The sequence below is a fragment of the Protomyctophum parallelum genome, assembly GCF_964188405.1.
Source record: "Protomyctophum parallelum genome assembly, chromosome: 8".
NCBI classification, from domain to species: domain Eukaryota; kingdom Metazoa; phylum Chordata; class Actinopteri; order Myctophiformes; family Myctophidae; genus Protomyctophum; species Protomyctophum parallelum.
In genome coordinates, this window is record NC_139703.1 from 9,483,854 (window position 1) to 9,506,934 (window position 23,081).

General features: G+C 41.7%; 1 protein-coding gene across 1 annotated transcript; it reads right to left on the reverse strand.

Moving 5' to 3' along the window:
- Nucleotides 1–4,626: 4,626 nt before the first annotated feature.
- Nucleotides 4,627–18,967, reverse strand: LOC310862624 (ras-related protein rab7-like). Its single transcript, XM_083770612.1, has 6 exons — nucleotides 18,552–18,967; nucleotides 10,789–10,851; nucleotides 9,930–10,056; nucleotides 8,695–8,913; nucleotides 6,378–6,506; nucleotides 4,627–4,979 (listed from the first exon to the last, which is right to left on the reverse strand). Exons 2-6 carry the CDS (start codon nucleotides 10,839–10,841, stop codon nucleotides 4,884–4,886), a joined length of 624 nt encoding a protein of 207 aa, XP_083626738.1. The 5' UTR covers nucleotides 10,842–10,851; nucleotides 18,552–18,967; the 3' UTR covers nucleotides 4,627–4,883.
- Nucleotides 18,968–23,081: the final 4,114 nt, after the last annotated feature.

Here is a 23,081-nt window from a genome sequence, read left to right on the forward strand (position 1 = left end):
GAGTTGAGACCCATTGAGGAAGCTGTACGACACCTGAAAGAGGAACTGACAGAATCACTGAAGCCTTTAATGGAGAAAATGAGCGTCTTCGATGAAGCTAAAGCAAATGATGATCTAACACAAAAACACATTGAGTTCCAGGCTCAGCGCACAGAAATGCAGATAAAGGAACAGTTTAAGAAGCTTCGCCAGTACTTACAAGAGCAAGAAGAGTTCAGGATCGCTGCGCTGTGGGAAGAAGATGCAAAGATGATTAAGGAGGAGCAGTGCAAAGACAGAGCGACTATCCAAGCCGCCGAGGATCAGTTGAGACTTGACAATGTCTCATTCCTGCAGAACTACACGGCCACCATGCAAAGAGTCCAGCTCTCACTGTCAGAACAACAGCCGGTCTCAGGAACGCCTGTAGATGTGGCCAAACACCTGGGCAACCTGACCTTTAGAATCTGGGACAAGATGAAGGACGTTGTCTCTTACACCCCTGTGATTCTGAACCCAAACACTGCCCATCCAGAACTCATCCTGAATGATGATCTGACCAGTGTCCGATGCTGTGGAGAGAAACAGCAGCTTCCTGACAACCCAGAGAGGGACTTTGTCACTTTCAGTGCTGTGGCCCGTGAGGGCTTTAACTCAGGTATACACAGCTGGGATGTTGAGGTTGGAGGCAATAGATCCTGGGTACTGGGGATGTTATCAGAATCCTTTCAGGGGGAAGTATGCATATGGGGTAGATACTGGGAGATAGGATTCTACTGTGGTGTATACACAGCGGTTTCCTTCCCAGAGTCAATGAGTGATTTCTCCTTTACCCACCAACCTTCAAGGATCAGAGTCCACCTGGACTGGAGTGGAGGAAAACTGTCCTTTTCTGATCCTGATTCCAACACAGAGCTGTACAACTTCACACACACTTTCACTGAGAGACTCTTTCCATACATGTCAACTACTGATGATGACAATCTTCTCCCTCTGATAGTGTTACCAGGGAAGATCTGCGTCACTGTGGAACCCTGCGTTTACACACCAAGAGAGTGAAGCTACAAATAGCTACATTTCTGTGACACTAGGGTTGCCAACTTCCAAAAAAGTAAAGAGGGCGTGCCACATTTTTTGTATTTTTCCAGTTTTTCATGTGTCTATGAGGTGACAGTACTTCATTAGACACCCTGGAGTCGTTTTTATGTGCAATGGTGTATTAACTTTGTATTTAGGCCCGTTTGACAGTCAAACGGGCCAATGAAATAAACAGTAATATAGTGACATCACACTATCAGCCCCTCCCCTAACCCCTCCCCCTTTATCATACAGCTGTGGGTGCGGCTTCAGTTCAGGTGAATCACCACCCATTACCACCCACCAGGCAAACCAGGCATAGTTAATGAACAGGTGGGCGTGCCCACATAAAAACAACATTTTAACAAATACTGTACACTTCTTTGAAAAAACTATACCTCCTTATATTTGTTTTCTTTTTTTGTTAACTTATGTCAAACAAAATGCAAAACGTTGTGGTTGTTATTGTTGACAATGGTCTGTATTTTAGGATGATGATGAGTAGGATGCTCTCACCATTTCTCAGTGCCTTCTAAGCTCAGTGCACTGTAGGCAGCAAGGAAGGCAGAAGTTGACATGCCACCGCCAGTGTTGTCAGATCATGATGTGTGAGAGAACTAAGCAAAACAAGCCCAAAAGAAGCGGTTCTCAGTGAGTGGTTCTCAACCAGTGGACCAGGCCTGAAAATCCACCTTTCAGAATGCCAAAGGGAGAGGAAATGATTCCCAAACTGTACATATTTTTGTTATTTTTTACCTTTTATGATGATTTGAATTTTGTTATTTTTCAATACCCAAGACCTTTGGAAGTGTGTTTGCCTGTACCCTGTACTGATTACATTTATGTTTGACTGTACCCTGTACTGATTAAAAAAAGTATTCAATTAATCAATCAATCCACCAGTGGTCTGATGTAGTTTGTAACCAAATGGACCCTTATAGATATTTAACTCTTGAGTGTAAAATGAAACCAAATAGACCTTTATTAGAACTTTAACTCTTGAGAGTGTAAAATGAAACTCCAACGAACAGAATAGTCTTGGGTCTGACTGAGAGGCTAAATCTCATCCGTTGCGGAGTGCTCAAATGCCGATGGGCCTTGATTTGAAAAGGTTGAAAGTTGAGCTTGTATTGACTTCCATCATTGCAACAAATGTGTATACTACTAGAAAGACATAGATTACACTACTTTTATTAGGCAACAAAAAAACAATGTATGTTTTACCACTTCACCTTATTCAGAAAGTGAGTCAATGCTGTGTTTTATCATCAGTGTGCTGCTTGAATGAATAGTGAATTTGAGAAGAAATTACTCTGATGTGCAACCCCACATCTCCCCACATGAAGGCGCTATTGAGAGAAAGCTTCCCCAAATGTTTTTAGTTTACTATTTCAGTAGGTTTTGTTTGACATATTAATGAGTGGCCCCCAGTGCCCCCCACCAAATGTCTGGACTCTGGAACTCCTACCACAGGACTCAGTCCAATCAATCAATACCTTTGGAAGCACTATAACGGCAAGTATTTCCTATAGCCTTAAAGGACAACTTTAGTTTTTTTCAACCAAGGTTCATGTTTTAGGTTGTTATTAGAGAAAGTAAAAGGTGAGTGTTCATTTTCTTTCATTTGCTGCTTTCTTTCGTTTTAGGGATTTTAGCAGTTTTTGACAGGGGGGCGGGGGCATTCGAGCATGGGGCTAAATATGTATTTTTTTACAAAATATTATGGCGATTATTTTTTTTATTATTTACTATAGTCCTAATAAACCCCAAGAAATTACATCTGGCCACGGAAGATCACAGGATCTACTGAATGTGACAAACTGACATATTAAGCCTATACACACAGTATAAGCCTTCCCCCTATAGGGCGGCTACCTTCACATTCAGTAGATCCTGTGATCTTCCGTGGCCAGATGTAATTTCCTGGGGTTTATTAGGACTATAGTAAATAATACAAAAATAAATCACCATAAAATGTTGTAAAAAAATACATATTTAGCCCCATGCTCGAATGCCCCCGGCCCCCTGTCAAAAACAGCTAAAATCCCTAAAACGAAAGAAAGCAGCAAATGAAAGAAAATGAACACTCACCTTTTACTTTCTCTAATGACAACCTAAAACATGAATCTTGGTTGAAAAAAAACTAAAGTTGTCCTTTAAGTCCAAAATCTGAACCAAACTTTTCATTTACAGAAATCGAGGCATTAACTGATGCTAGACAAGTGATATATTCAAGAACTTTATTTGACATCCCAATATTCTTTTGACAACATCATTGGCATCGCAGTGATTTTTCTATAAGGAAAAGGAGTAATACCAGGGCAAAAGTCTGCTCTTTTCAGTTTAATCCATAAGTCTTTTATCTGTACCATCTTTACACCATAATACACTATCTGTTAAAAAGTAATATTAAGTACTTTGCCAACCTGAGCTACAAGCATAGATAACAGCAATAGACATATGATATGACAGTGGACAATTGTATGCTAGGTGTAATCTTGTAATTACATGGCATTGAAGGAGGATCTCCGACAAAGGACTTAACACATACAGCAGTATAGTAGCAGTACAAGTAATGTTACATAAAAGGCAAATAGTATTAATATCTCAGGAAATGAAATCCACGTTTTACAATTTGCAATATCAATGTTTGTTAATGACTACAAGGGAATAGTTCTATTTCTTATGCGGTGTGAGATTAAACTCAACACATAAACCTTTATGGGCATAGTAATACATACAATCACTAAAGTGTTCAATACTGTAGATCCTCTGGGGAATTTGTGAGGTGGTATTTGAAGCTTGCAAAAAGTGTGCAGTAGCAGACATTGCCCACAATCAGTCATCTCTCTACATTTATAACATTTAAAGGCAAAAGAAAAAAAGTGCAAGAACAAATGTGTTTCAGATTGGCTTGAGAAATAACATCACCAGCCAATTAAAATATATATCTATATACTGTGGTTGAGCTTGATTATTTCTAAACAGGTAGGCAACAACAGAAAGCAAACATCTTTGAGGAACATAAAATAGGAATAAAGAGTAGGATGCCGACCTTAGCCAACATCATCTCACATTACAAAACACCAGCCAGTCCATCTAGAGCTCCTAATTGCACTCATTAAAACATGGCTCCATCTTACCCCCTCAATGTGAGAGACAGGGGGTACAGTACAGTCAGGCATACGAGGAGACTGGTGTGTGTGTGTGTGTGTGTGTGTGTGTGGGGGGGGGGGGGGGGGGTAATCATTCTTCTCTCGTGTGATCTTTGGGAACTGGATTTGCCAGCATATAAAAACAAATGCTTATGTATTAACCACAGTAACCCTGGGCGTGTCGTTATAGGCGGAAATTCTCAAAAATAACGTGGGCCCAAATCATTGTAGGCCAGTGTTGTGCAGCGGAAATAGCAGATCTACAGTGAGCTTGTAGATCTGCTGTTTGATGCATGATGCTGGCAGGCTTCAGTGGGTAATGTGTGAATCAAGTGTGCAGAATACTGTGTGTGTGTGTGTGTGTGTGTGTGTGTGTGTGTGTGTGTGTGTGTGTGTGTGTGTGTGTGTGTGTGTGTGTGTGTGTGTGTGTGTGTGTGTGTGTGTGTTGTAATGAACAGTGGCAAAAAGGAGGAAGACCAGTAGGGAGTTGCTTTCCTGCGAGGGTGACACAGGTGATGTGACGGGGCGTTCCCTGCGAGGGTGACACAGGTGATGTGACGGGGCGTTCCCTGCGAGGGTGACACAGGTGATGTGACGGGGCGTTCCCTGCGAGGGTGACACAGGTGATGTGACGGGGCGTTCCAGAGAGCCAGGAGAGAGAGTAGACGGTCATCAGCAGCTGCAGCTCTCTGCTGAAGGCTTGGCTCTGTCGTTCCTGTCCAGTTTTATGGGTTCTGGGAATTCATTATACAGCTCCACCTCTGTCTCCTAGGAGGACACCAAAGCATTGTGGCAGTGTCAGACAGCGGGCCAGAGAGTCCAGAGTAGTGTTGCTTTGACAGCAAAATTTGATTTAGTTTTAGTCATAGTCTTTTGAATACATTTACATTTAGTTTTAGTCATATTTTAGTCATCTGAAAAATTCGAGTCAACTAAATAGCATAACATTTTAGTTATTATATTAGTTATTCCAGTTACATCTATACATCTAAATCTATTTTGTGGACAAAAAATATATTTTGGTGGGCCTTGGTGTCATCAAGGCGTGATAATTTGATAATTTTACCCGTGGTTGCATGCTAAAAAAGATAAACAGACCTGTCTGAAGTGAGTGGTACTGTACTGTACTAGGGATGCCACAAAGTGACCATCAGCCAAATCGAGTAGTCGACAGCTCTGCCGATTAATAATCGATTAATTGAACCCACCCCCCCATCAATATCAGATAAAGATTTTAAGATTTTATATTATGCACATGCCATGGTCACATAACCATTATATGTTGAGTGCATGCTTTGATGGTTACAGTTTTATAATCAGTTTTGATGAGTAAACCTTTGTGGAGATCTTCTCAGTTCTCATTGTATGCTAGTTACTGCCATTCAGGATGGAAAATGAAATCCATTTGGATTTGGGGAGAAGTAGTTTCATAAGGGGCTGGTATGAAGTACTTGATATAAAGAGAACATGTTCAGTTCACTAGTCTACACTCTACTCTACACCTGCCTTCATTTCATCTGACAGGCACTTAACAAGCAATCGTTAACTGTGTCTGTTAGAGAGAGGGGCAGAGAAGAGTGGCTTTGCTCAACTTGATTTATACTTATATTCTCCACTCTGATGAAGGTACATATATCATGCAGCCTTACTTATTAGCCTATATTTAGGCTATTAAAAAAAAAAAGATTTCGGAGACTCCGACGCTTAATCGGAAAATCGATTAATCGGCGGCATCCCTATACTGTACTGTACTGTACTAGCCCTCCCTGGCCTGTGTGTGTCTGTGTTTTACTAGTCTGTGCAACAGTGATACTTGGTGGTGAACAAAGGCTATTTCCATGCTCGGACACAGGGATCCACACACATGGCTGTCTATAGGAGTGGTTGCACCACTCAAAGAATAGCCAATCTACAAGCTGCGACACTTTGTGGGCTTGTAGATCTGCTATTTTCAGAGCGCAACCCTAACATTTTAGTCTGTGTTTTTATTTGTTTCGTCAGTGAAAAAAAGGTAGTCAAACATTCTTCGTATAGTTTTTGTCGACAAAGTCAACACTGGTCCAGAGCAACATTACAGATAAAAACTGAATTAACATAGTTGCACTAGCAATGGAATTTAAAGAATTTCAGTGATATTCACAAACTCCACGGCCTTTACCAACCTACCTGTTTAAGGGCGTTACGTGCAATAGTCTGGAATGCTTGTTCTACGTTGATGGCTTCTTTGGCACTGGTCTCAAAGTAGGGGATGTTGTTCTTACTCTGACACCAAGCCTGAGCTCTTTTGGTGGTTACCTGTATGTTTGAGAACACAACACGTTCACAAACTAGAAAGGTGCACTCAGTTCATGCCCTAATAATAATAATAATAATAATAATAGCATTATATGCAGTGACATTTCTATGTAAAGCCATGGCAGTAGCATGGCATGTAATTTTAAGTTGTACATCGTCACCACTACTGCATTTACCTCCCTGTCTCTCATACACATTAATTTACTTTCTTCCATCATTATTCTCTCAGATTTTGCTTGTTCAATTTGCTATCTAATCCACAATGGCTGGTTGTTCATTCCTCGGGCCAGTTATGTTTGTATCACCAGTCAATTCAAAGTGATTTGAAATGTGTCAGGTTACGATGACCCACCCATATTCGCTGTGCAAATCCTTTGCGAGAGGAATTTAGGCAATGCAAGAGAGAGTGGATAGTTTACAGATGTTTTGTCTTTAAAGGACAACTTTAGTTTTTTTCAACTAAGGTTCATGTTTTAGGTTGTTATTAGAGAAATAGCCTGACCTAAGCAGAGACATTTCTGCGCGCTGATTGGATCTCATCGATCTGTCCGTCACCCCCGGCCCCTCCTCTCCCCCCTAGTGCAGCGCTACGTCACATCATTTAGAGCGACGCCCACCCGGAAGGGTTGACTCCCACTTTTAGACTGGTTCAGCCCACGGCTTTTTCCAGGCTTTCATCTTTCGCGCAGACGAAATGAAAGCCTGGGTATCGAGGCTATTAGAGAAACTACAAGGTGAGTGTTCATTTTCTTTCATTTGCTGCTTTCTTTCGTTTTAGGGATTTTAGCAGTTTTTGACAGGGGGGCGGGGGCATTCGAGCTTGGGGCTAAATATGTATTTTTTAACACAATTGTATGGTGATTTATTTTTTTATGGTTTACTATAGTCCTAATAAACGCCAGGAAATTACATCTGGCCACAAAAGATCACGGGATCTATTGAATGTGTCAAACTGACATATTGAGCCTATACACACAGTATAAGCCTTCCCCCAGTAGGCTACCTTCACATTCAGTAGATCCTGTGATCTTCTGTGGCCAGATGTAATTTCCTGGCGTTTATTAGGACTATAGTAAACCATAAAAAAGGAATCACCATAAAATTGTGTTAAAGAATACATATTTAGCCCCATGCTCGAATGCCCCCGCCCCCCTGTCAAAAACAGCTAAAATCCCTAAAACGAAAGAAAGCAGCAAATAAAAAAATAAAAAACACTCATCTTCTACTTTCTCTAATACCTAAAACATGAACCTTGGTTGAAAAAAACTAAAGTTGTCCTTTAAACAGGCATAGGAATCTTTTTAATCGTCACCAATTAGAGAAAACTACTACAGAACAACAATGTTTGCATAACTAAGATTTGCAGAAAAAGATATTGTACATTATTCTCAGAACCCTAGAATTGGCTAGTGCCGGTCCATAGCCTCACGGAAAATATCATAGAGGGGTGATTATTTGGCAATAATGTTTAAAATTATAGTCGTCGTTGACTGATTTGAAGTCCTTTGCCTGCTGGCAGTGTGAAGAAGAAATGCCACTGATCATCATAGTAGTATGCAAGATTAGCTGCAGACAAGACAGGGCTGAAAACATCAAGTGGAGATGAACCAAGCACAACCCCAGTGCAACTGCACAACTGTAAGGATCTTTTGGAAAATGTCAGGCAAGTGTATTAAAAAAAATCACACCCATGTGAACTGAGTGGTGCAACTCCCCTCTCTAACATCACATACATAGGTGAACACTCCAAGGAACTGCTGTTCCTTGGAGTATTTGCGACACTCAAAAATAAAAGCAATAATTAAAACAGCCTCTCTAGGTCTCAGTGTACTGTGACAGAATTTAACCGCAGAGTGATGTGCTTAGAATGGGGTGCATACTTAGTTTAGACTAGTCATTGGTTAGACATGGGTTAAGGTTAGGTTTAGGTGTGCTGCCCCGTGGGAGGTTAGGGTTAGGGTTTGAGATATGTTGTAGTTGTAGGACTAATGACTGGTCTAACCAATGACTAGTCTAAACCAAAAACTGTCTAAACTAAGTACTGCACCCGCTTAGAACCCTGTGCCCGCCTTTATCACAACAACTACCGTAAGTAGATTATTTGCACAAATGTGAGTGACTAACGAAAGGCTGAGACAGGGAATTCAATGACACACTTCCCCTGTGAGCTCACTGGTAGAGTACCAACCTGTCTATTCTCGAGGTCAATCTTGTTGCCTAGCACCACAAAAGGAAAGTTCTCAGGGTCTCGAGGGCTAGCCTGTATCAGAAACTCATCCCTCCAGCTGTCTAGGGTCTTGAAGGTGTTGGGCGCGGTCACATCGAACACCAGCACACAGCAGTCTGCTCCGCGGTAGAAAGCTACTCCTAGAGACTGGAACCTCTCTTGGCCAGCAGTGTCCCATATCTAGCCAGACATGGATGGAATGAATAGAAAAGGAGGACAGGATTTCAGAGAAAACGAAATTCGCCTCGAACACAGATGCTGCAGATAATGTCATACAGTACCTGCCTCCATAGATTCAATACTAAAAACAAAGTGACGCTATATATTTAATATATTGGGAATTGGCGATTTGATGAGTGCTATCGTTGTTTTTATGGGACAATTTGTTTGGGTGATATTTGTCATTTTATTTAGTAAATATATAGCCCAATTAAAGGGGAATACCATTCATTTTCAACATATTACTATGTCATAAATATACCTTATTACCTTATAGTAATAAAAAAGTCCCACCATTCTGTGTTGCCTAGAACTGGAGGTCTGACAAAAATCTGTAACATTATGAAGTACATCTTGATGTCATAAAAATGTACTTCATAATGTTACAGATTTATGTCAGACCTCCAGTTCTAGGCAACATAGAACTTTTGTATTATTTCCACACAACTCTACGGTATGTTAATGAAATAGTAAAATGTTGAAAATGAGTGGTATTACCCTTTAAATGTAAAGCAAAATACAAAGCGTGCACAAAATGTTAATCAATTTGGGCCATTCTAATAATTATTGTAAGGCACGTTTCTGTTGCACCGATAGACAAAGTGTAACAAAATGTGGATGTTAAAACTTGTGTCAGTTGTTTATATCACAAGTCAATCAATGCAAAATGTAAGTTCGCTGCCCCACGCCATCACTTCAGTTACAGGGGACACGCCATCACTTCAGTTACAGGGGATGTGGGAAGAGTGTGTTGAAAAGATGTATGTTGCTATACAGGTACACACCCATAAGGGGTTCCTGGATTGAAAGGTATAGTTACGTATAGGGGTTCCCGGTCTAAATGGGTTAACATGGCTGGCAATAGCCTTACAGTAACATTTCAGTTCACTGAACACGAACTGTGTAAGTAGACCATTTCGTATTCAAGCACGTTTTCTCCACAAATTGTAACCATTATACTTATAAAAGTGCTGCACCTGCATTGTGACAAGCCGATCATCCACCATCACCTCCTTGGTCAGAAAGTCTGCCCCTATTGTAGCTTTGTACTGGTTACTAAACTTCTTATTCACATACTGGTTCATCAAGGAGGTCTTTCCAACGCTGGGGGGAAAACAGAACAAAAAAGAACATTAACAAGTGAAATAATAATTCACAACTACAAGGTATACAATCTGAAGAACTCCTCAACTCGGCACATGAAGCAAATGGTAACGCTGAAGGACTATTACAGAAAAGAAAATGCAATGGGAAAGTACCAGGGTTGTAGCCTGGTTAATAAACCAGACCGAATCAGCCGTTGGCAAAAATAAATTGCCTGCCGGCGGATTTCGGTCTGGAGAGGCTCAATTGTACGCCCATTTCCTACACCAGAGAATGTGGGCGGCCAATCGGGACACGGTATGCAATATGGGCGGGCTTTGGTACAGTGACTTTCAATGCTTGAGACCTTTGACTGACAGTAGCTCTGACCAATTGCGTCAAAGAGAAAATGTTTCCCTGGAAATGAAATCCAAGGTATGCCTCCCCAGACTAATATCCCGCGGTCCGTGCGATATTAGTCTGGTTTATTAACCAGGCTACCAGGGTTGAGCAACATGTCAAGAAAGAGTTCTTAGTCTGTCTGGAGAAAACTTATGACACACAGTAAGAACTCCAATTTGAACAGAAAATAATGAAATCAAGCAAACAAATGGTCATGATGTAACTTAAAATATATGTGTTAAAGGTTCAGCACAATATAGGCCTGGTTCAGTGGCTGGTGTTAAGTTTCTTATTCAGCTTCACTGTGGTCACTGGTCAGCATGAGGGATACATATTTATTTAGTGACTCACCCAGAATCTCCCAAAATGATCACTTTCAAGAGAACTTTCTTCCTGGATGTCATTTTGTCAGAGCTGTTGAGAAAAATGACAAAGTCGGTACCGTTACATCAGGCGGGCAAGAACTTACTCCACTCATAGCTCATTCATTCCGAGTTGCAACACGCTGTACAATTTGTGTAGCCAAAATGTGGCTCTGTGTAGACAAGCCTATTACAAACATTAACCTCCAATTGTGTGTGCACTGTGCAGGGTTCTATGTCAGTGGGCCAATCAGGTTTGAACTACAGTCATTCCAGTCATGTGCTTCGTAAGCTGTTGGCCAAATCACGAGGAACACATCAGTCTCTCTTTCTCCCTCTCACACTCACTTACAGGAAGTGTGAAGGCTGTGAGGCTCTAGGATTTTTCTCTTTAGTTTAGAAGTAACCCATGAACCATTAACACATGTGTGGTTTCGTTAGCTCCTTCCGTGAGTCCTGTGAGTAATAGGACGACACAAATACATTATAAAGAATAGGTCTGAGCGACATGGACACAATAAAATACATTATACAAAATATACAAATATATATACTGTATATATAATTACGATAAAATGACCCACTTAAGCCCTGTTTTATACTTACCGGTATTACATATATTTTTGTAACATACCAGTATACTGAATTTGTACAATTCGTTTTTTGTATGTATTTGTACTAAGGCATGCATAGCATACCATGTCTTATCTGTGGTGTGGAATTGCCAACCACCTGGAATAACAGTTGGAGATGGAGAGCCTCCTGGGCTGTGTGTGCCCTTCAGTTCTACTGCATTTTGAATACTTTCTCTCACCGAATAATTATTCGACATGCATTTGATGATACAAAAAAGTTAACGTATGATGAAGGCTCACTGGACAGCAACAATTTATGACTTGTGTATGTAGGCATTGCCTAATACATTGGGTTTCTGCAATACTTTTAGAACCCCATCATCCATATTCTAGAGGGACATTTGCAGAAAATACCTATTCTACAAGCTCACAATGAAATGAATGCTCAAACATTGATTTAGTTAGAAATGATAAATTCCCAAAATCAACAGAGCCGCCGTTCATAGATTTGAACTAAGTATATGGTTTAAGTGGTTAGGACAAATGTATCAACAAAAAAGCACAGTAAGAAAAAATACCTCCTAAATAGTATTTTACCCGTCTGTGACATTTGTAAGACCTTATCAGTACACATTTGATTTATTTATATGAGTCAACAGAACTGAAAAGAAGAGATATAGCTTTTCAAAAAGATTTCTAAGGTTTTCCTCTCTGGCACACATGCACGCAAATGGAGTGCAACAACCAGAAAAGGCTGGTGATAATCTGAGCACTTCACTTTCAGTGTGAACACCATAACAGTCATTCATATCTGGTCATGCATGCATTTTTTGTAATGAAACTACGAATCACAGAAGATAGCATACCGGAAACTCATAATAACCAACAGGATTTTCAATATGCAGAGTAGCCTGACAGCCAAGAGTTTTTGAGTGGTGCAACCACTCCTACAACCAGCAATGTCCGTGCGTATGCGTGTGTATCTGAGCACGAGTATATGACTTATTAGTACCAGTAGGGGCGCCAGAAACAGAGAGAGGGGATAGTGCTGTGCCTGCTGCCTGCTAATGAGAGAGAGAGAGAGAGAGAGAGAGAGAGAGAGAGAGAGAGAGAGAGAGAGAGAGAGGGGTGGGGGAATTGCACCACTCAGTTCACACAGTGTGATTTTTGTTCTTCTTCCCAAAAGCACAACTCCCCCAATCTAAATCAGAGAGAGAATCATGACATAACCCTGACATAAAACCTCCAACTTACAGACCTGTAAGTCTTGCCTACAAAAAGCCCTCAGGCCAACAAGAACTAAAACAAAATGCACATTTATTTTTCTTCTGGAATACAATGGTCTCCCAACCCTAGGAGGAAAAGCACTCAACTGACTACCAAATAGAGTGACTACTAGCTAACAGAAGCATGCAGAATATATCCTGTGTGTAGCATTAGGAAAGCTCAGACCATGGTCACATGATTGCATCAACAGCTCTCTCAACTCTGACCTTTGACCCATGACGGGGACGGGTCAGAAGACAGCCATTCGTAAATGATGGCTTCTGTGATCTTTTAACCTCTTTGACGATGTAGGCTTAACGGATGACTGTTGACTAATAACTACAGACGTACACATCATAAATTGCATTTGACATTATTACTAGGTTGTTTAACTATTTCAGAGAACACTGGTTAATGGACCCCTTTAGTGGTGTTGCTGAATAAAATCGGGATCCTTCCGTCTTGAACTCATTTACTTACTGTCAGAGTTCTGTTCTCTAGAACAGTCTGCAGACACTGCGATTTTGAGTCTTTACTAATCTTTCAAGACGCACAGAATTATTTTGTTCTAGGACGATGTAAACACCAAATATCTCAGAAGAAAGATGAGAGACTCTACTTTCATCTGGGCTAGTTATTGGCAGTTGAAAATAGCTTGTTTTCACCAAAAACACTGTCTAGATGTACGATGTATGCATGTACGACGTTTATCAATAAGCTTTTGGCTTGTCGAGCTTGTTATCGGGTATAGCCGCAGCAGCTGACGTCATGGGCCACTCGCAGTCGCTATAATAAGGGACAGGTGCGTAGCGTGGATTCAATGTTTGAGGACGGGGGGGGGGTGATAGCGCATCTCCAGCCGATAGGTGTTAACGGTTTTGCCGACGTGCTAATAGGGGATCATTTAAAACAAAGGCGGCTTACATGCGGTAACAGAATTTTTGCATGCACAAGGGCTGCCAAAGTACTGAAAGTAGGCTCTCTTTTGTTGTTTTTCTTGTTTTTTCACCCCCTCTCTTCAAAGTTAAGACTGGGCAAGCTCTAAACTGACTGGGCCACGGTGATAAACGGGGCCGAGATGCGACGGGTGGTTGCGTACTCATGGTTGCGCCGTGGTATGGTGGAACGGGTGAAAAGGTTTGGTTACATTTTGAACAACCTTCCTCTTCCACCCAAGACATGTGATGCTTGTGGTTGCCATAATTTATAATCCAATTCATAATACGTTTGGGAATCTCAAAACTCCCTGCCATAGTTATAATAATAATTCAATGTGCGACTTCATTCTCAGTCTATCGTTGCCAAAAAGGCAGATCTACAAGCTCACAACGCGTTGCAACCAGATGCAGTGTGAGCTTGTAGATTGGCTATTTTTGGTGCGTGTATGTATACAATATACATTACGCTTTTAAAGTGACGGTACACATTTAATAGTTCCCTCTGTCTGTTAGAAAAGTACTGTATTTCAAGTAGTAAAATGTAGTGCAAGGGATGTTTTGGTTGGTAAAAATAAGGGTGGTTAAAATGAGGGTTTAAGTGGCTAAATATGTACATTTACCCAAAAAAAAAAGACTTTAATTTACACAACACTGATGATAGTGCTGTCAAGCAAGTGTATGAAGATATCAATAAAAACATATAATCTGCAACACACTACACAATATGTAGTGGGGGATCCCTGCTTCATCTTTCCCTCAGCTAAGCCTGCTAAGGGGTCCTTCCTTAGCCCGAACAGAACAGCATCGAAGACCCCTGGCCTATAACAAAGAACAAAAACAAATGTGCCCCTTAAAAAGGATATTGTTTTGACTGAACATCTGAAGATTTTTCAGATCATCAAGTGTGGCTGGTTTGACACACACCTATGTGTCATCCAAATGTCTGTTGAAAACCTGTTTTCCATCACAGTTGGAAAACCTGTTTTCCAACAGACAGCAGCCAACTCTGTACCAAAACCAATGTCTAGCTTTTTTCGGCCTGCATGTACAGTATTCTAATAATCTCTCATATTATTTTCTGTGTAATATCATCAGGTTTGCGGACCCCCTTGAAAATGAGATGGTTCATCTCAAGGGATTGTTCCTAATAAAGAATTTCAGACTTATATGGAGCTGCTTCAATGGATCTACATAAAATTGCCTGAAGTATCAGTGTGGGGATATGTTCACCTTCTCCTCTAGAAAACTCACAATAAAAACTGCATCCAGCAAAGCTAGAACTTAGTCTTTTGGGGACTTCGGTTCCCATCTTCAAAAGCTAACATGTGCTTATATATAAAAATAAAGCTGTTTTCTCTTTGGTACTGCTTATTCAAAACAGGGATTTTAACCATCTATATATGTACTGTAACACAGTAAAACGACAACATCGTAAGCACTTGAACTTGAACACTCGTGTCCTGGGGCTAACATTGGGCAAACATAGCAGATCTACAAGCTTGCGAGTGCGACACATTGTGAGCTTGTAGACAGGCCATTTTCAGTGATTATATTTAGTGTAGAACGAAAAAAGATGATGTCTGCTGGGCCTGGTATAGAACCCTTGGGAATCGACTAAGCCGATGTACTTTGCTCACATTTAACATGAAGCTATTCTGTTTAATTAAACATCCTCCTTAATATAACAATTTACATGAAGTCTGAAAGGTCCACTTTAACACAATCAGCAAAATAGAATCTCTGGGTGCCGGGAAGACATGGCCGCTATTACTCTGTAAACTGTAAAGCCCTCCCCTTCGGTTCCGGAAAGAAATCTAAGACATATTTTTGCTTGCTTAGCTCGCTAAGAATCCGATAATAATCGCTGATCATCCCTCGCGTTCATATATATATATATTTTCACTTAATTTTTATTGAAGGAAGAACAGACAAGAAAAACACAACTGACAAGACTATACGGAACGTTCATATTTTTTAACGAGAGGCAGGTGAGAAGTCAGAAATGAAACCACAGAGAGCGCCCTAGATTAGGAGATACGAGGCATTCTTTCTGCAGCGGTAAACTAGGAAGTGACCGGGAACGGGGGTGAACGAAGAGCGAAGCGTACGGTGGCCTTGGAGTCCAACTCAAAAAAACTATAATATCGCGTTTGATATCATTGAAGATGCGCCTAGCAACCCGTCGGTTGGATTAAATTGCTTATGTGTGGGCACGTCGGGTGGACTGAACCAGTTAAAAAGGAGAGGTGACAGCCCGCTAGGGGGTCGGTCATCCCTATGTTCCCCAGGTTCTATGTTCCCCACTTACCTTAGAGTTAGGGTTTAGGCTTATTGTTGTAAGCGGGGAACAAATAACCTTTTTTTCACGGGGTGGGGATAGGTTTATTGTTGTAAGCAGCAGGGAACAAAGAACCTTTTTTGTGGGGTGGGTAACATAGGTACAGTCTCCCATGCTAGTAGGAGAAGTTGTCTGTTCATGAAATTACATTGAAATGTTTGTTAAAAATAAGTAAATATTCTACTAGAGTAAAATATTACTAAATGTTCAAGCCTGTTATGACCTCTGGCCCTCTCCTCTCCCTCTCTTTCTCAGACTACCCTACAGTGTAGTGTATGTGTAGGGCCTACACAGTACACACCCACACAGACATAAACAACAAGCACTAAACTAAATATAGTTGAGTCGGCTGAGCTTACATGTTGCTCAATGCTCACGCAATGAGTCCATGTCAACAAGTCACAAAGTCAGGATAGAATTTCATGCTAACAGACTGGCAGTGAGGGTCCCGACCAAGTCTGGCTGTTACATAGGCCTAGCTAGTTGGCATGTTTTATTTAAATCAGTGGTTCTCAAACGTTTTCATGCCATGGACCCCCATATTGATATATATTTGACTGTAGAGTGGTTTGTGCCAGGAACCCCCAGAAGAGAAGATTTGTATTTAAAATTCAAAATTATCCACATATTTTTCAACAATTTTTGAAAAATAGCTGATTTATAAGCTTGCAGCATGGCATGAAGTGACTCGCTCTGACCTTGTAGATCTGCTATTTTTGAATAGCAAACATACAAATGTTAAAGTGATTGTGAACTGTTTTTGCTGTGGAACCCCTGGAACTAGCCCCTCTCGGAACCCCCTGGGTCAGCCCAATCCGAACCGAACCGGGCTGACCCGTAGGGTCCCTGTGCGGTGATGTGTTTTCGTATGGAAATTCCAGTACACGGATGTAGAAATTCTCTCTAAAATAGGATCTGCGCCAAGTGACGGCATTATTTTCCTTGAGTTATTCTGAATTCGGTAACTTTAAGTAGCTATACATCCCGCTGCGAATATCTCCTGTGGCGCGGAAGCCGTTAAGTATTTTTAATCTTTGTTTGACCGATTTGGTCGCTTTATTTCTTCTTGTTCGTTTACCGTTTATTGTACCGCCTCCCGGTGTGCGGTTGGCTTGTGCCGGCTACGTCCCTGCCTCTGATCTGCTGTGTCATAGCTATAGCGCCACTAGCTAGCCAGATAGGCGGTACAATGAGGTGTCAATAAACAAGGAAGGAAGAGAAGAATCCAAGCTTCCAAATCGGGCAAACATATATTAAAAATACTTAACGGCTTCCGCGCCACAGGAGATATTCGCAGCGGCATGTATGGGTACTTATACTTTACATATTCAGAAAGCCTCACACTGAATAATATCGTCAAAGAGCGCGGGGAGCCGTTAAACATGTTGTTTATGTTTTAAAATGGGTGCGTCCCAGGTGGCATGGTAGTAGTGCTACAGGACCCAATGCTATCTGTGTCAACAAAATGTCAGAAACTTCAGTAGCATTTGGGTTCTGCTTGGAGGGCTACCCTGGAACCCACGTTGAGAACGAATGATTAGTCAAATCTGATGAGCTCATCAGATTTAAACGTCATAACAAACACATGATGTTGAATTTAGGGAATTCAATTGTATAGCGCGTGCGCGTAAAATTGAAGTTAAATAAATGTTCGACTAGAAAATAGAAATGGTGAGGACAGGACAAGCATAGACCTGTCCTGTACACACACCCAAGCTGCAAACACAGCATGGTCAAGCTACCGCTACAAGAGAGCATCATGAGATATTAATATGGCCACATTGACAGGCCAACACCTTCAACTTGACAAGACTGAACAGCGAACATTATTTAGTGCACAGCTGACTCATTCCAATTGTGCATGGGATTTGATTTAATCGTCACATGGGGACTGGGGAGAGGAAAGGTTGCATGTGAAACCTCAAATGAACTGCTCCAAGTTCCAACATTTGCTGCAGGTGTAATGTGTACACAGTTAAAGTGTGTGATCGCTCCCTCCCAGACCCATATATCGTCACCAAAGGACACTGATGTTGTTTACAACCCCTGTTGAACCCCATCAAGTGATTCAGACTTGATTGAATTGTCCTGGATCGTGACAATTCTGTTTTCTTTCCGGAGAGTAACGTGTCATATGACCTATGAACGCACAATTTGAGTAAAACAGAGTTATTTATTGGTGTACTCTGTGTACTGTATTGTACCGAGCAATCAGTGTTGTCAGTTACATTAATAGTCTAACACACGAGTATATATATATATATGAGGCGCATGGTTAATCTTCCCTCTACAGGCCGAACCTTGTTTTTGTTTTTTCTGTAGAAAATACAGCCTTGTCGTTAATCAACGTACGATAGGCAAAAACAGACATACTTGTTCCAGGTGGTACCCACACCCACTGCTCTCCAGCTGAATGGATAGTTGGCATTAACCAAATGGATCCTTATTGGATCGTTATACGAGTGTTGAGAGCGTAAAATTAAACCAAACAAGCTCTCCAAGAGTTAAAAGTATTGACCATCTGCATGACCATGGCTCAAATGCCGAATAAAAAATGGACCTTGCTTTTGATATAACAGGGTTGAAAACCACTGGGGTTAGGTGATTAAAAGTTAGATGTGTAATAACAACTTACTTTCAGCTTGCCTTTGCAGCACGGATGAAAGACGATTGTTGACGTGGTGTCTGTAGCTGTTGTTGCTCAGGACACTGTGGCTAACTGCTGCTACCACTGGCTTAACGTTACGTTAGCAGTTAGCTAGCTATCTCAGTGGCTTAACGTTACGTTAGCGGTTAGCTAGCTCTGCTGCCTGCCGCTCGGTTCGTTAGCTAGCGACGGCTAGCCTTAATAATGGCAATGCCTCGGTTCTAGTCTCGTTCCAAAGCCACGGTCACCTCTTAAGACATATATTAATTAGTAAATGTGAGGCAAATACTGTTTTGAAAATGTGCCACTTTGCTTGTCAGAAGCCTAGTCCTCCTAGACATAGACACTAGCGAGCTACTACTGCAGCAACCTGAGATCCTCTGCTTCTCTCTCTTTCTTCTCCCCGTTTCACTTCCTCTTCCAAAACAACTTTTGCGTAATGCGTCATTTCGCAAGACGCGTCTAAACATTTTGTTACCGCCTACTAAAATAATAATAACATAAAAATAAATCCCATTTCCTCTCCATTAGCCCCATATTGATCTTATGAGCTTGACTTTCCCTTTTTTAAATGTGACACATTGTAATACTATATAATCCCAGGTTGCATTATGGTTGTTTTATCAAAGCTTGAACAATCTGCTATGAATAGGCTATAAGTAAACATATAATAGGCTTGCAGATAGAAAGGTCGCATTTTTTTTTTTTTTTTAAACCGTTATTTAGAATTTGTTGGAACTTGGAATCATTTATTGGTTGGTTGAAATCGTCCAAAATGACCACTAGAGGACACTGTCAACTAATTTCAGATGTTTGTGCAAAGTTAACCGGTGGCGGTATTCATAGATCATATTGGTAGCCCACCAAACATTTACATTGTTTTAGGTGGACCTTGGGGGAATGTAACAACAATGATTTTGTCGGGGGAGCTTATAATGATTAATGAGGGGTATTGTACTTGTGTTTGATTATCCTTGTTATCGTGTGTGTGTGTGTGTGTGTGTGTGTGTGTGTGTGTGTGTGTGTGTGTGTGTGTGTGTGTGTGTGTGTGTGTGTGTGTGTGTGTGTGTGTGTGTGTGTGTGTGTGTGTGTGTGTGTGTGCGTGTGCGTGCGTGCGAGAGAGCGAGAGGTCAGAAGATAGGGAAAGAGAAAGAGGGAGGGTAAAAAAAATCATGAGATAGCTTATTATCATAGAGGTGAGGTGACTAGAGGTCAACGCCCTTATAGTATAGTTATCATTATGATGTTAATGTTTCAGATATAGGCCTACAAAATAAAATAATAATCCTTAGAAAGTAAGTGAGAGAAAATGAAAAAATAAAACACCGGTGCATGCACCGGTATTTAATGTTGTCATAATGTTTACCCTAAAGTTTGTCTAAACCAGTGGTTCCCAAACTTTTTAACACAAAATAAAAATGTCATGTCTCCCTGCGACTCAAACAAGTGAAAATAGCAGATCTACACGCTCACAATGCAACGCTTCGTGCCGCGTTGTAAGCTTGTAGATCGTCTTTTTTATTTATTTTTAATATATATTTTTAAATGTAGGCCTATTGGTCAAATCCGGTGACCTCGGAATTAACGGTCAGACCCACAAATCCGCCGACCTCAGTCAGACCCACAAGGTATTTCTGGCTACCAGAACCTACTCGGCCATGCTACTTTTCACTTTTCAGGGACCCAAACTTACAAAAATACATCATGAATTCACTATTTAATATAGTGAAAATAGCAGATCTACAAGCTTATTCCACTTAAGGATTCTTTTCTTGTTTTGAGAAATGTTTCACCACAAATAATTATCTTTTAAATCATTTAGCACACAAACACATCAAAAGTGATTGAAACATTTGGAGAATATTGCTGAATTCGCATTCTATTGATTAAAGATGGGGAAGTGAAACCGGATTTTCAGAGAACATACATATGTAGCTACTCAGTAGAAGCGTAGTGGCAGGTTATAGCTATTTGTGTGTGTGTGTGTGTGTGTGTGTGTGTGTGTGTGTGTGTGTGTGTTAGCTTTTTCCTGAGCAGAAGTGAGAAGGAAACCTCTTGAATTCAGCCTTGTGTGCGCGTGCATGCGTGCGCGTGCGTGTGTGAGAGTGTGTGTGTGTGTGTGTGTGTGGGTGTGTGTGTGCGTGCGCACGTGCGCATGCACATGTGTTTGCATGGTGCACATTTGCGTGTGTTTGAATGCTTTGTTAGTTGGAGTGTGTCCCTTTGTAAATTCCTGATGCCTGGGATGACTCTTGTGTTTATGGAGGAATTCCTGCCTCCACCACCTATTGAGAGTGTCATTTTTATGACCTCCTTCTGTAAACACAAACACACAGCGGAACTAAAAAGGAGATGCTTGTGAGAGAATGGTGCGGGGAAGTGAAAGATGGCAGACTGCCCTCAAACTGACACACACTTACAGTAAAAGCACCTGCAAGCATTGTCGCCTTAAGCCCCTTGGTTGCACGGCCACTGTCAAACGCCTAAAATAGCAGATCTACAAGCCCACCAAACCATGCAGCATGTCGCGTTGTGACATTAAGGGTTGCCCACGTGCCCCTGGCAGGTCAATTAAACTTTTGGGCAGGTGGAGTTTGCTTTCAGATTGCCCGACTGGGCAGGTGCTCGTTTCAGAAACAACACGAGATATCTGTCTAAAATCATGAACGTGGCTAGAGCGCTCTGTCTTCTGGTCTGTGGAATATAAAATAAGAGTACTGTTTATCTATATGTGCTTTCACTGTTGCTACACTTAAAAATATAAAATAACAAGGTGTGAACCCATATGAATATGACATTCAGAGCTATGTAGGTATTTGGCATAGAAATTGAGGTATGGGGGGGCACGGTGGCACAGTTGGTAGTGCTGTCGCCTCACAGCTAGAAGGTCCTGGGTTCGATTCCCGCTGGGGACTCTGTGGGCACTGGCGGCGTGTTCCCTCCTCCGCGTCATCAGTGCCCATACCCGAGGCGGGGGTTGGCGATAGGGCCTTTCTGTGTGGAGTTTGCATGTTCTCCCCGTGTCCCCTAGGGTAGATACCCTCACAAAAACATGCCGTAATCCTGGTCTCTAAAACTACCTCCCCCTGGCCAGCTGTGGCGCCTGATGGAGGGGAAAGGAACTGGTCGGAATAACGTGTCCCTTCCACGCGCTACGTCCGGCCGGGGAGATTCCCCTCTGTCAGGTGAAAAGAAGCAGCTTGGACTCCTCATGCATAGAAGGAGGCATGAGGTCAGTCCGCTGCCCCCCCAGGTTGGCAGAGGAAGTGTAGCGCCCAGGATTACATTAGATAATTGGCACTGGGTGAAAAGAAAACTGGGTTACAAAATCGTGGGGGAAAAAAAAGAAATTGAGGTATGAATTTTTTTTTATCACACAGCACGGGAAAGTAAAATAAAGAAATAAAATTGAACAGTAATTCAATTGTGTTACCTATCATTTTATAATGGACAATTTACTTTTCGGGCAAGTGGGCAAGACCTGTGAGCAAGTTAAACGTGACCTTAGTGTCAACCCCCTGCATAGTGTCGTAGTAAATCATATTCTGAAGAAGACCTGGACGTGTATTATAAAATAAGTATAGTGGTGTGTAAGAAATGAAAAAATGATTCACAGACAAGACCAATTAAGTCTTTGCCACGGACACATTTGTCCGTGTAAAGACATATTGATGACCCCTGGTCAAGAGTGTGAGATGGGTGCTATTTGACCGGGAGAGACAGTGGTGTGAGGCGTGTTGGGAGGAGGAGGAAGAATGTGACTCCAGCATGAGCAGTAGTGTGTGTTACAGTGAAAGTCATGGAGAGAGGAAGTAAAGCAGTCTACAGCAGGAGAAAGGCCTGTTAATCTGCAAAACACTGACTAAAAAAACCCATAAACTGAACCGGGCACAGTACAGTGTGTGTGTGTGTGTGTGTGTGTGTGTGTGTGTGTGTGTGTGTGTGTGTGTGTGTGTGTGTGTGTGTGTGTGTGTGTGTGTGTGTGTGTGTGTGTGTGTGTGTGTGTGTGTGTGTGTGTGTGTGTGTGTGTGTGTGTGTGTGCGCGTGTGTGCGTGCACGTGCGCACTCATGCAAGCAGGCTGAGATGCATGAATTTGTGTAAATCTGAGTGTGGGAATTGGTGACAACGAGATGCATACAGTACAGTGTGTGTGTGTGCGTGTGTGCGTGTGTGTGTGTGTGTGTGTGTGTGTGTGTGTGTGTGTGTGTGTGTGTGTGTGTGTGTGTGTGTGTGTGTGTGTGTGTGCGTGCATGTATCAGGGGGGTGGGTGCATTAGTGCATGTCAGACAGCAAAGAGTACCGCAGTTATCTAGGAATCTGAGCCAAAGCAACTTCACTAACAGAGACAGAGGGAGGGAGACAGACGGGAACAGAAAGACTGAGAGATGCATTAGGGGAAGAGCAGGAAAAGCTGGATTGAAGAGATCAACACAGGTCAAAATGCAAGGAACAATCTGGTGAACAATAAAATTAGCTAGATATCGACAACAATGAGAAGAGATACAAGCCAAAGACTT

What these genes read in the sequence shown, in the direction of transcription:
- LOC310862624 (XM_083770612.1), bottom strand. Translation starts at nt 10,841, where the DNA reads ATGACATCCAGGAAGAAAGTTCTCTTGAAAGTGATCATTTTGGGAGAT. An exon ending in ATCATTTTGGGAGATTCTGG is followed by an intron (nt 10,057 to 10,788) that starts GTGAGTCACTAA and finishes TTTTCCCCCCAG; the next exon opens with CGTTGGAAAGACCTCCTTGA. An exon ending in TTGACCTCGAGAATAGACAG is followed by an intron (nt 6,507 to 8,694) that starts GTTGGTACTCTA and finishes TCAAACATACAG; the next exon opens with GTAACCACCAAAAGAGCTCA.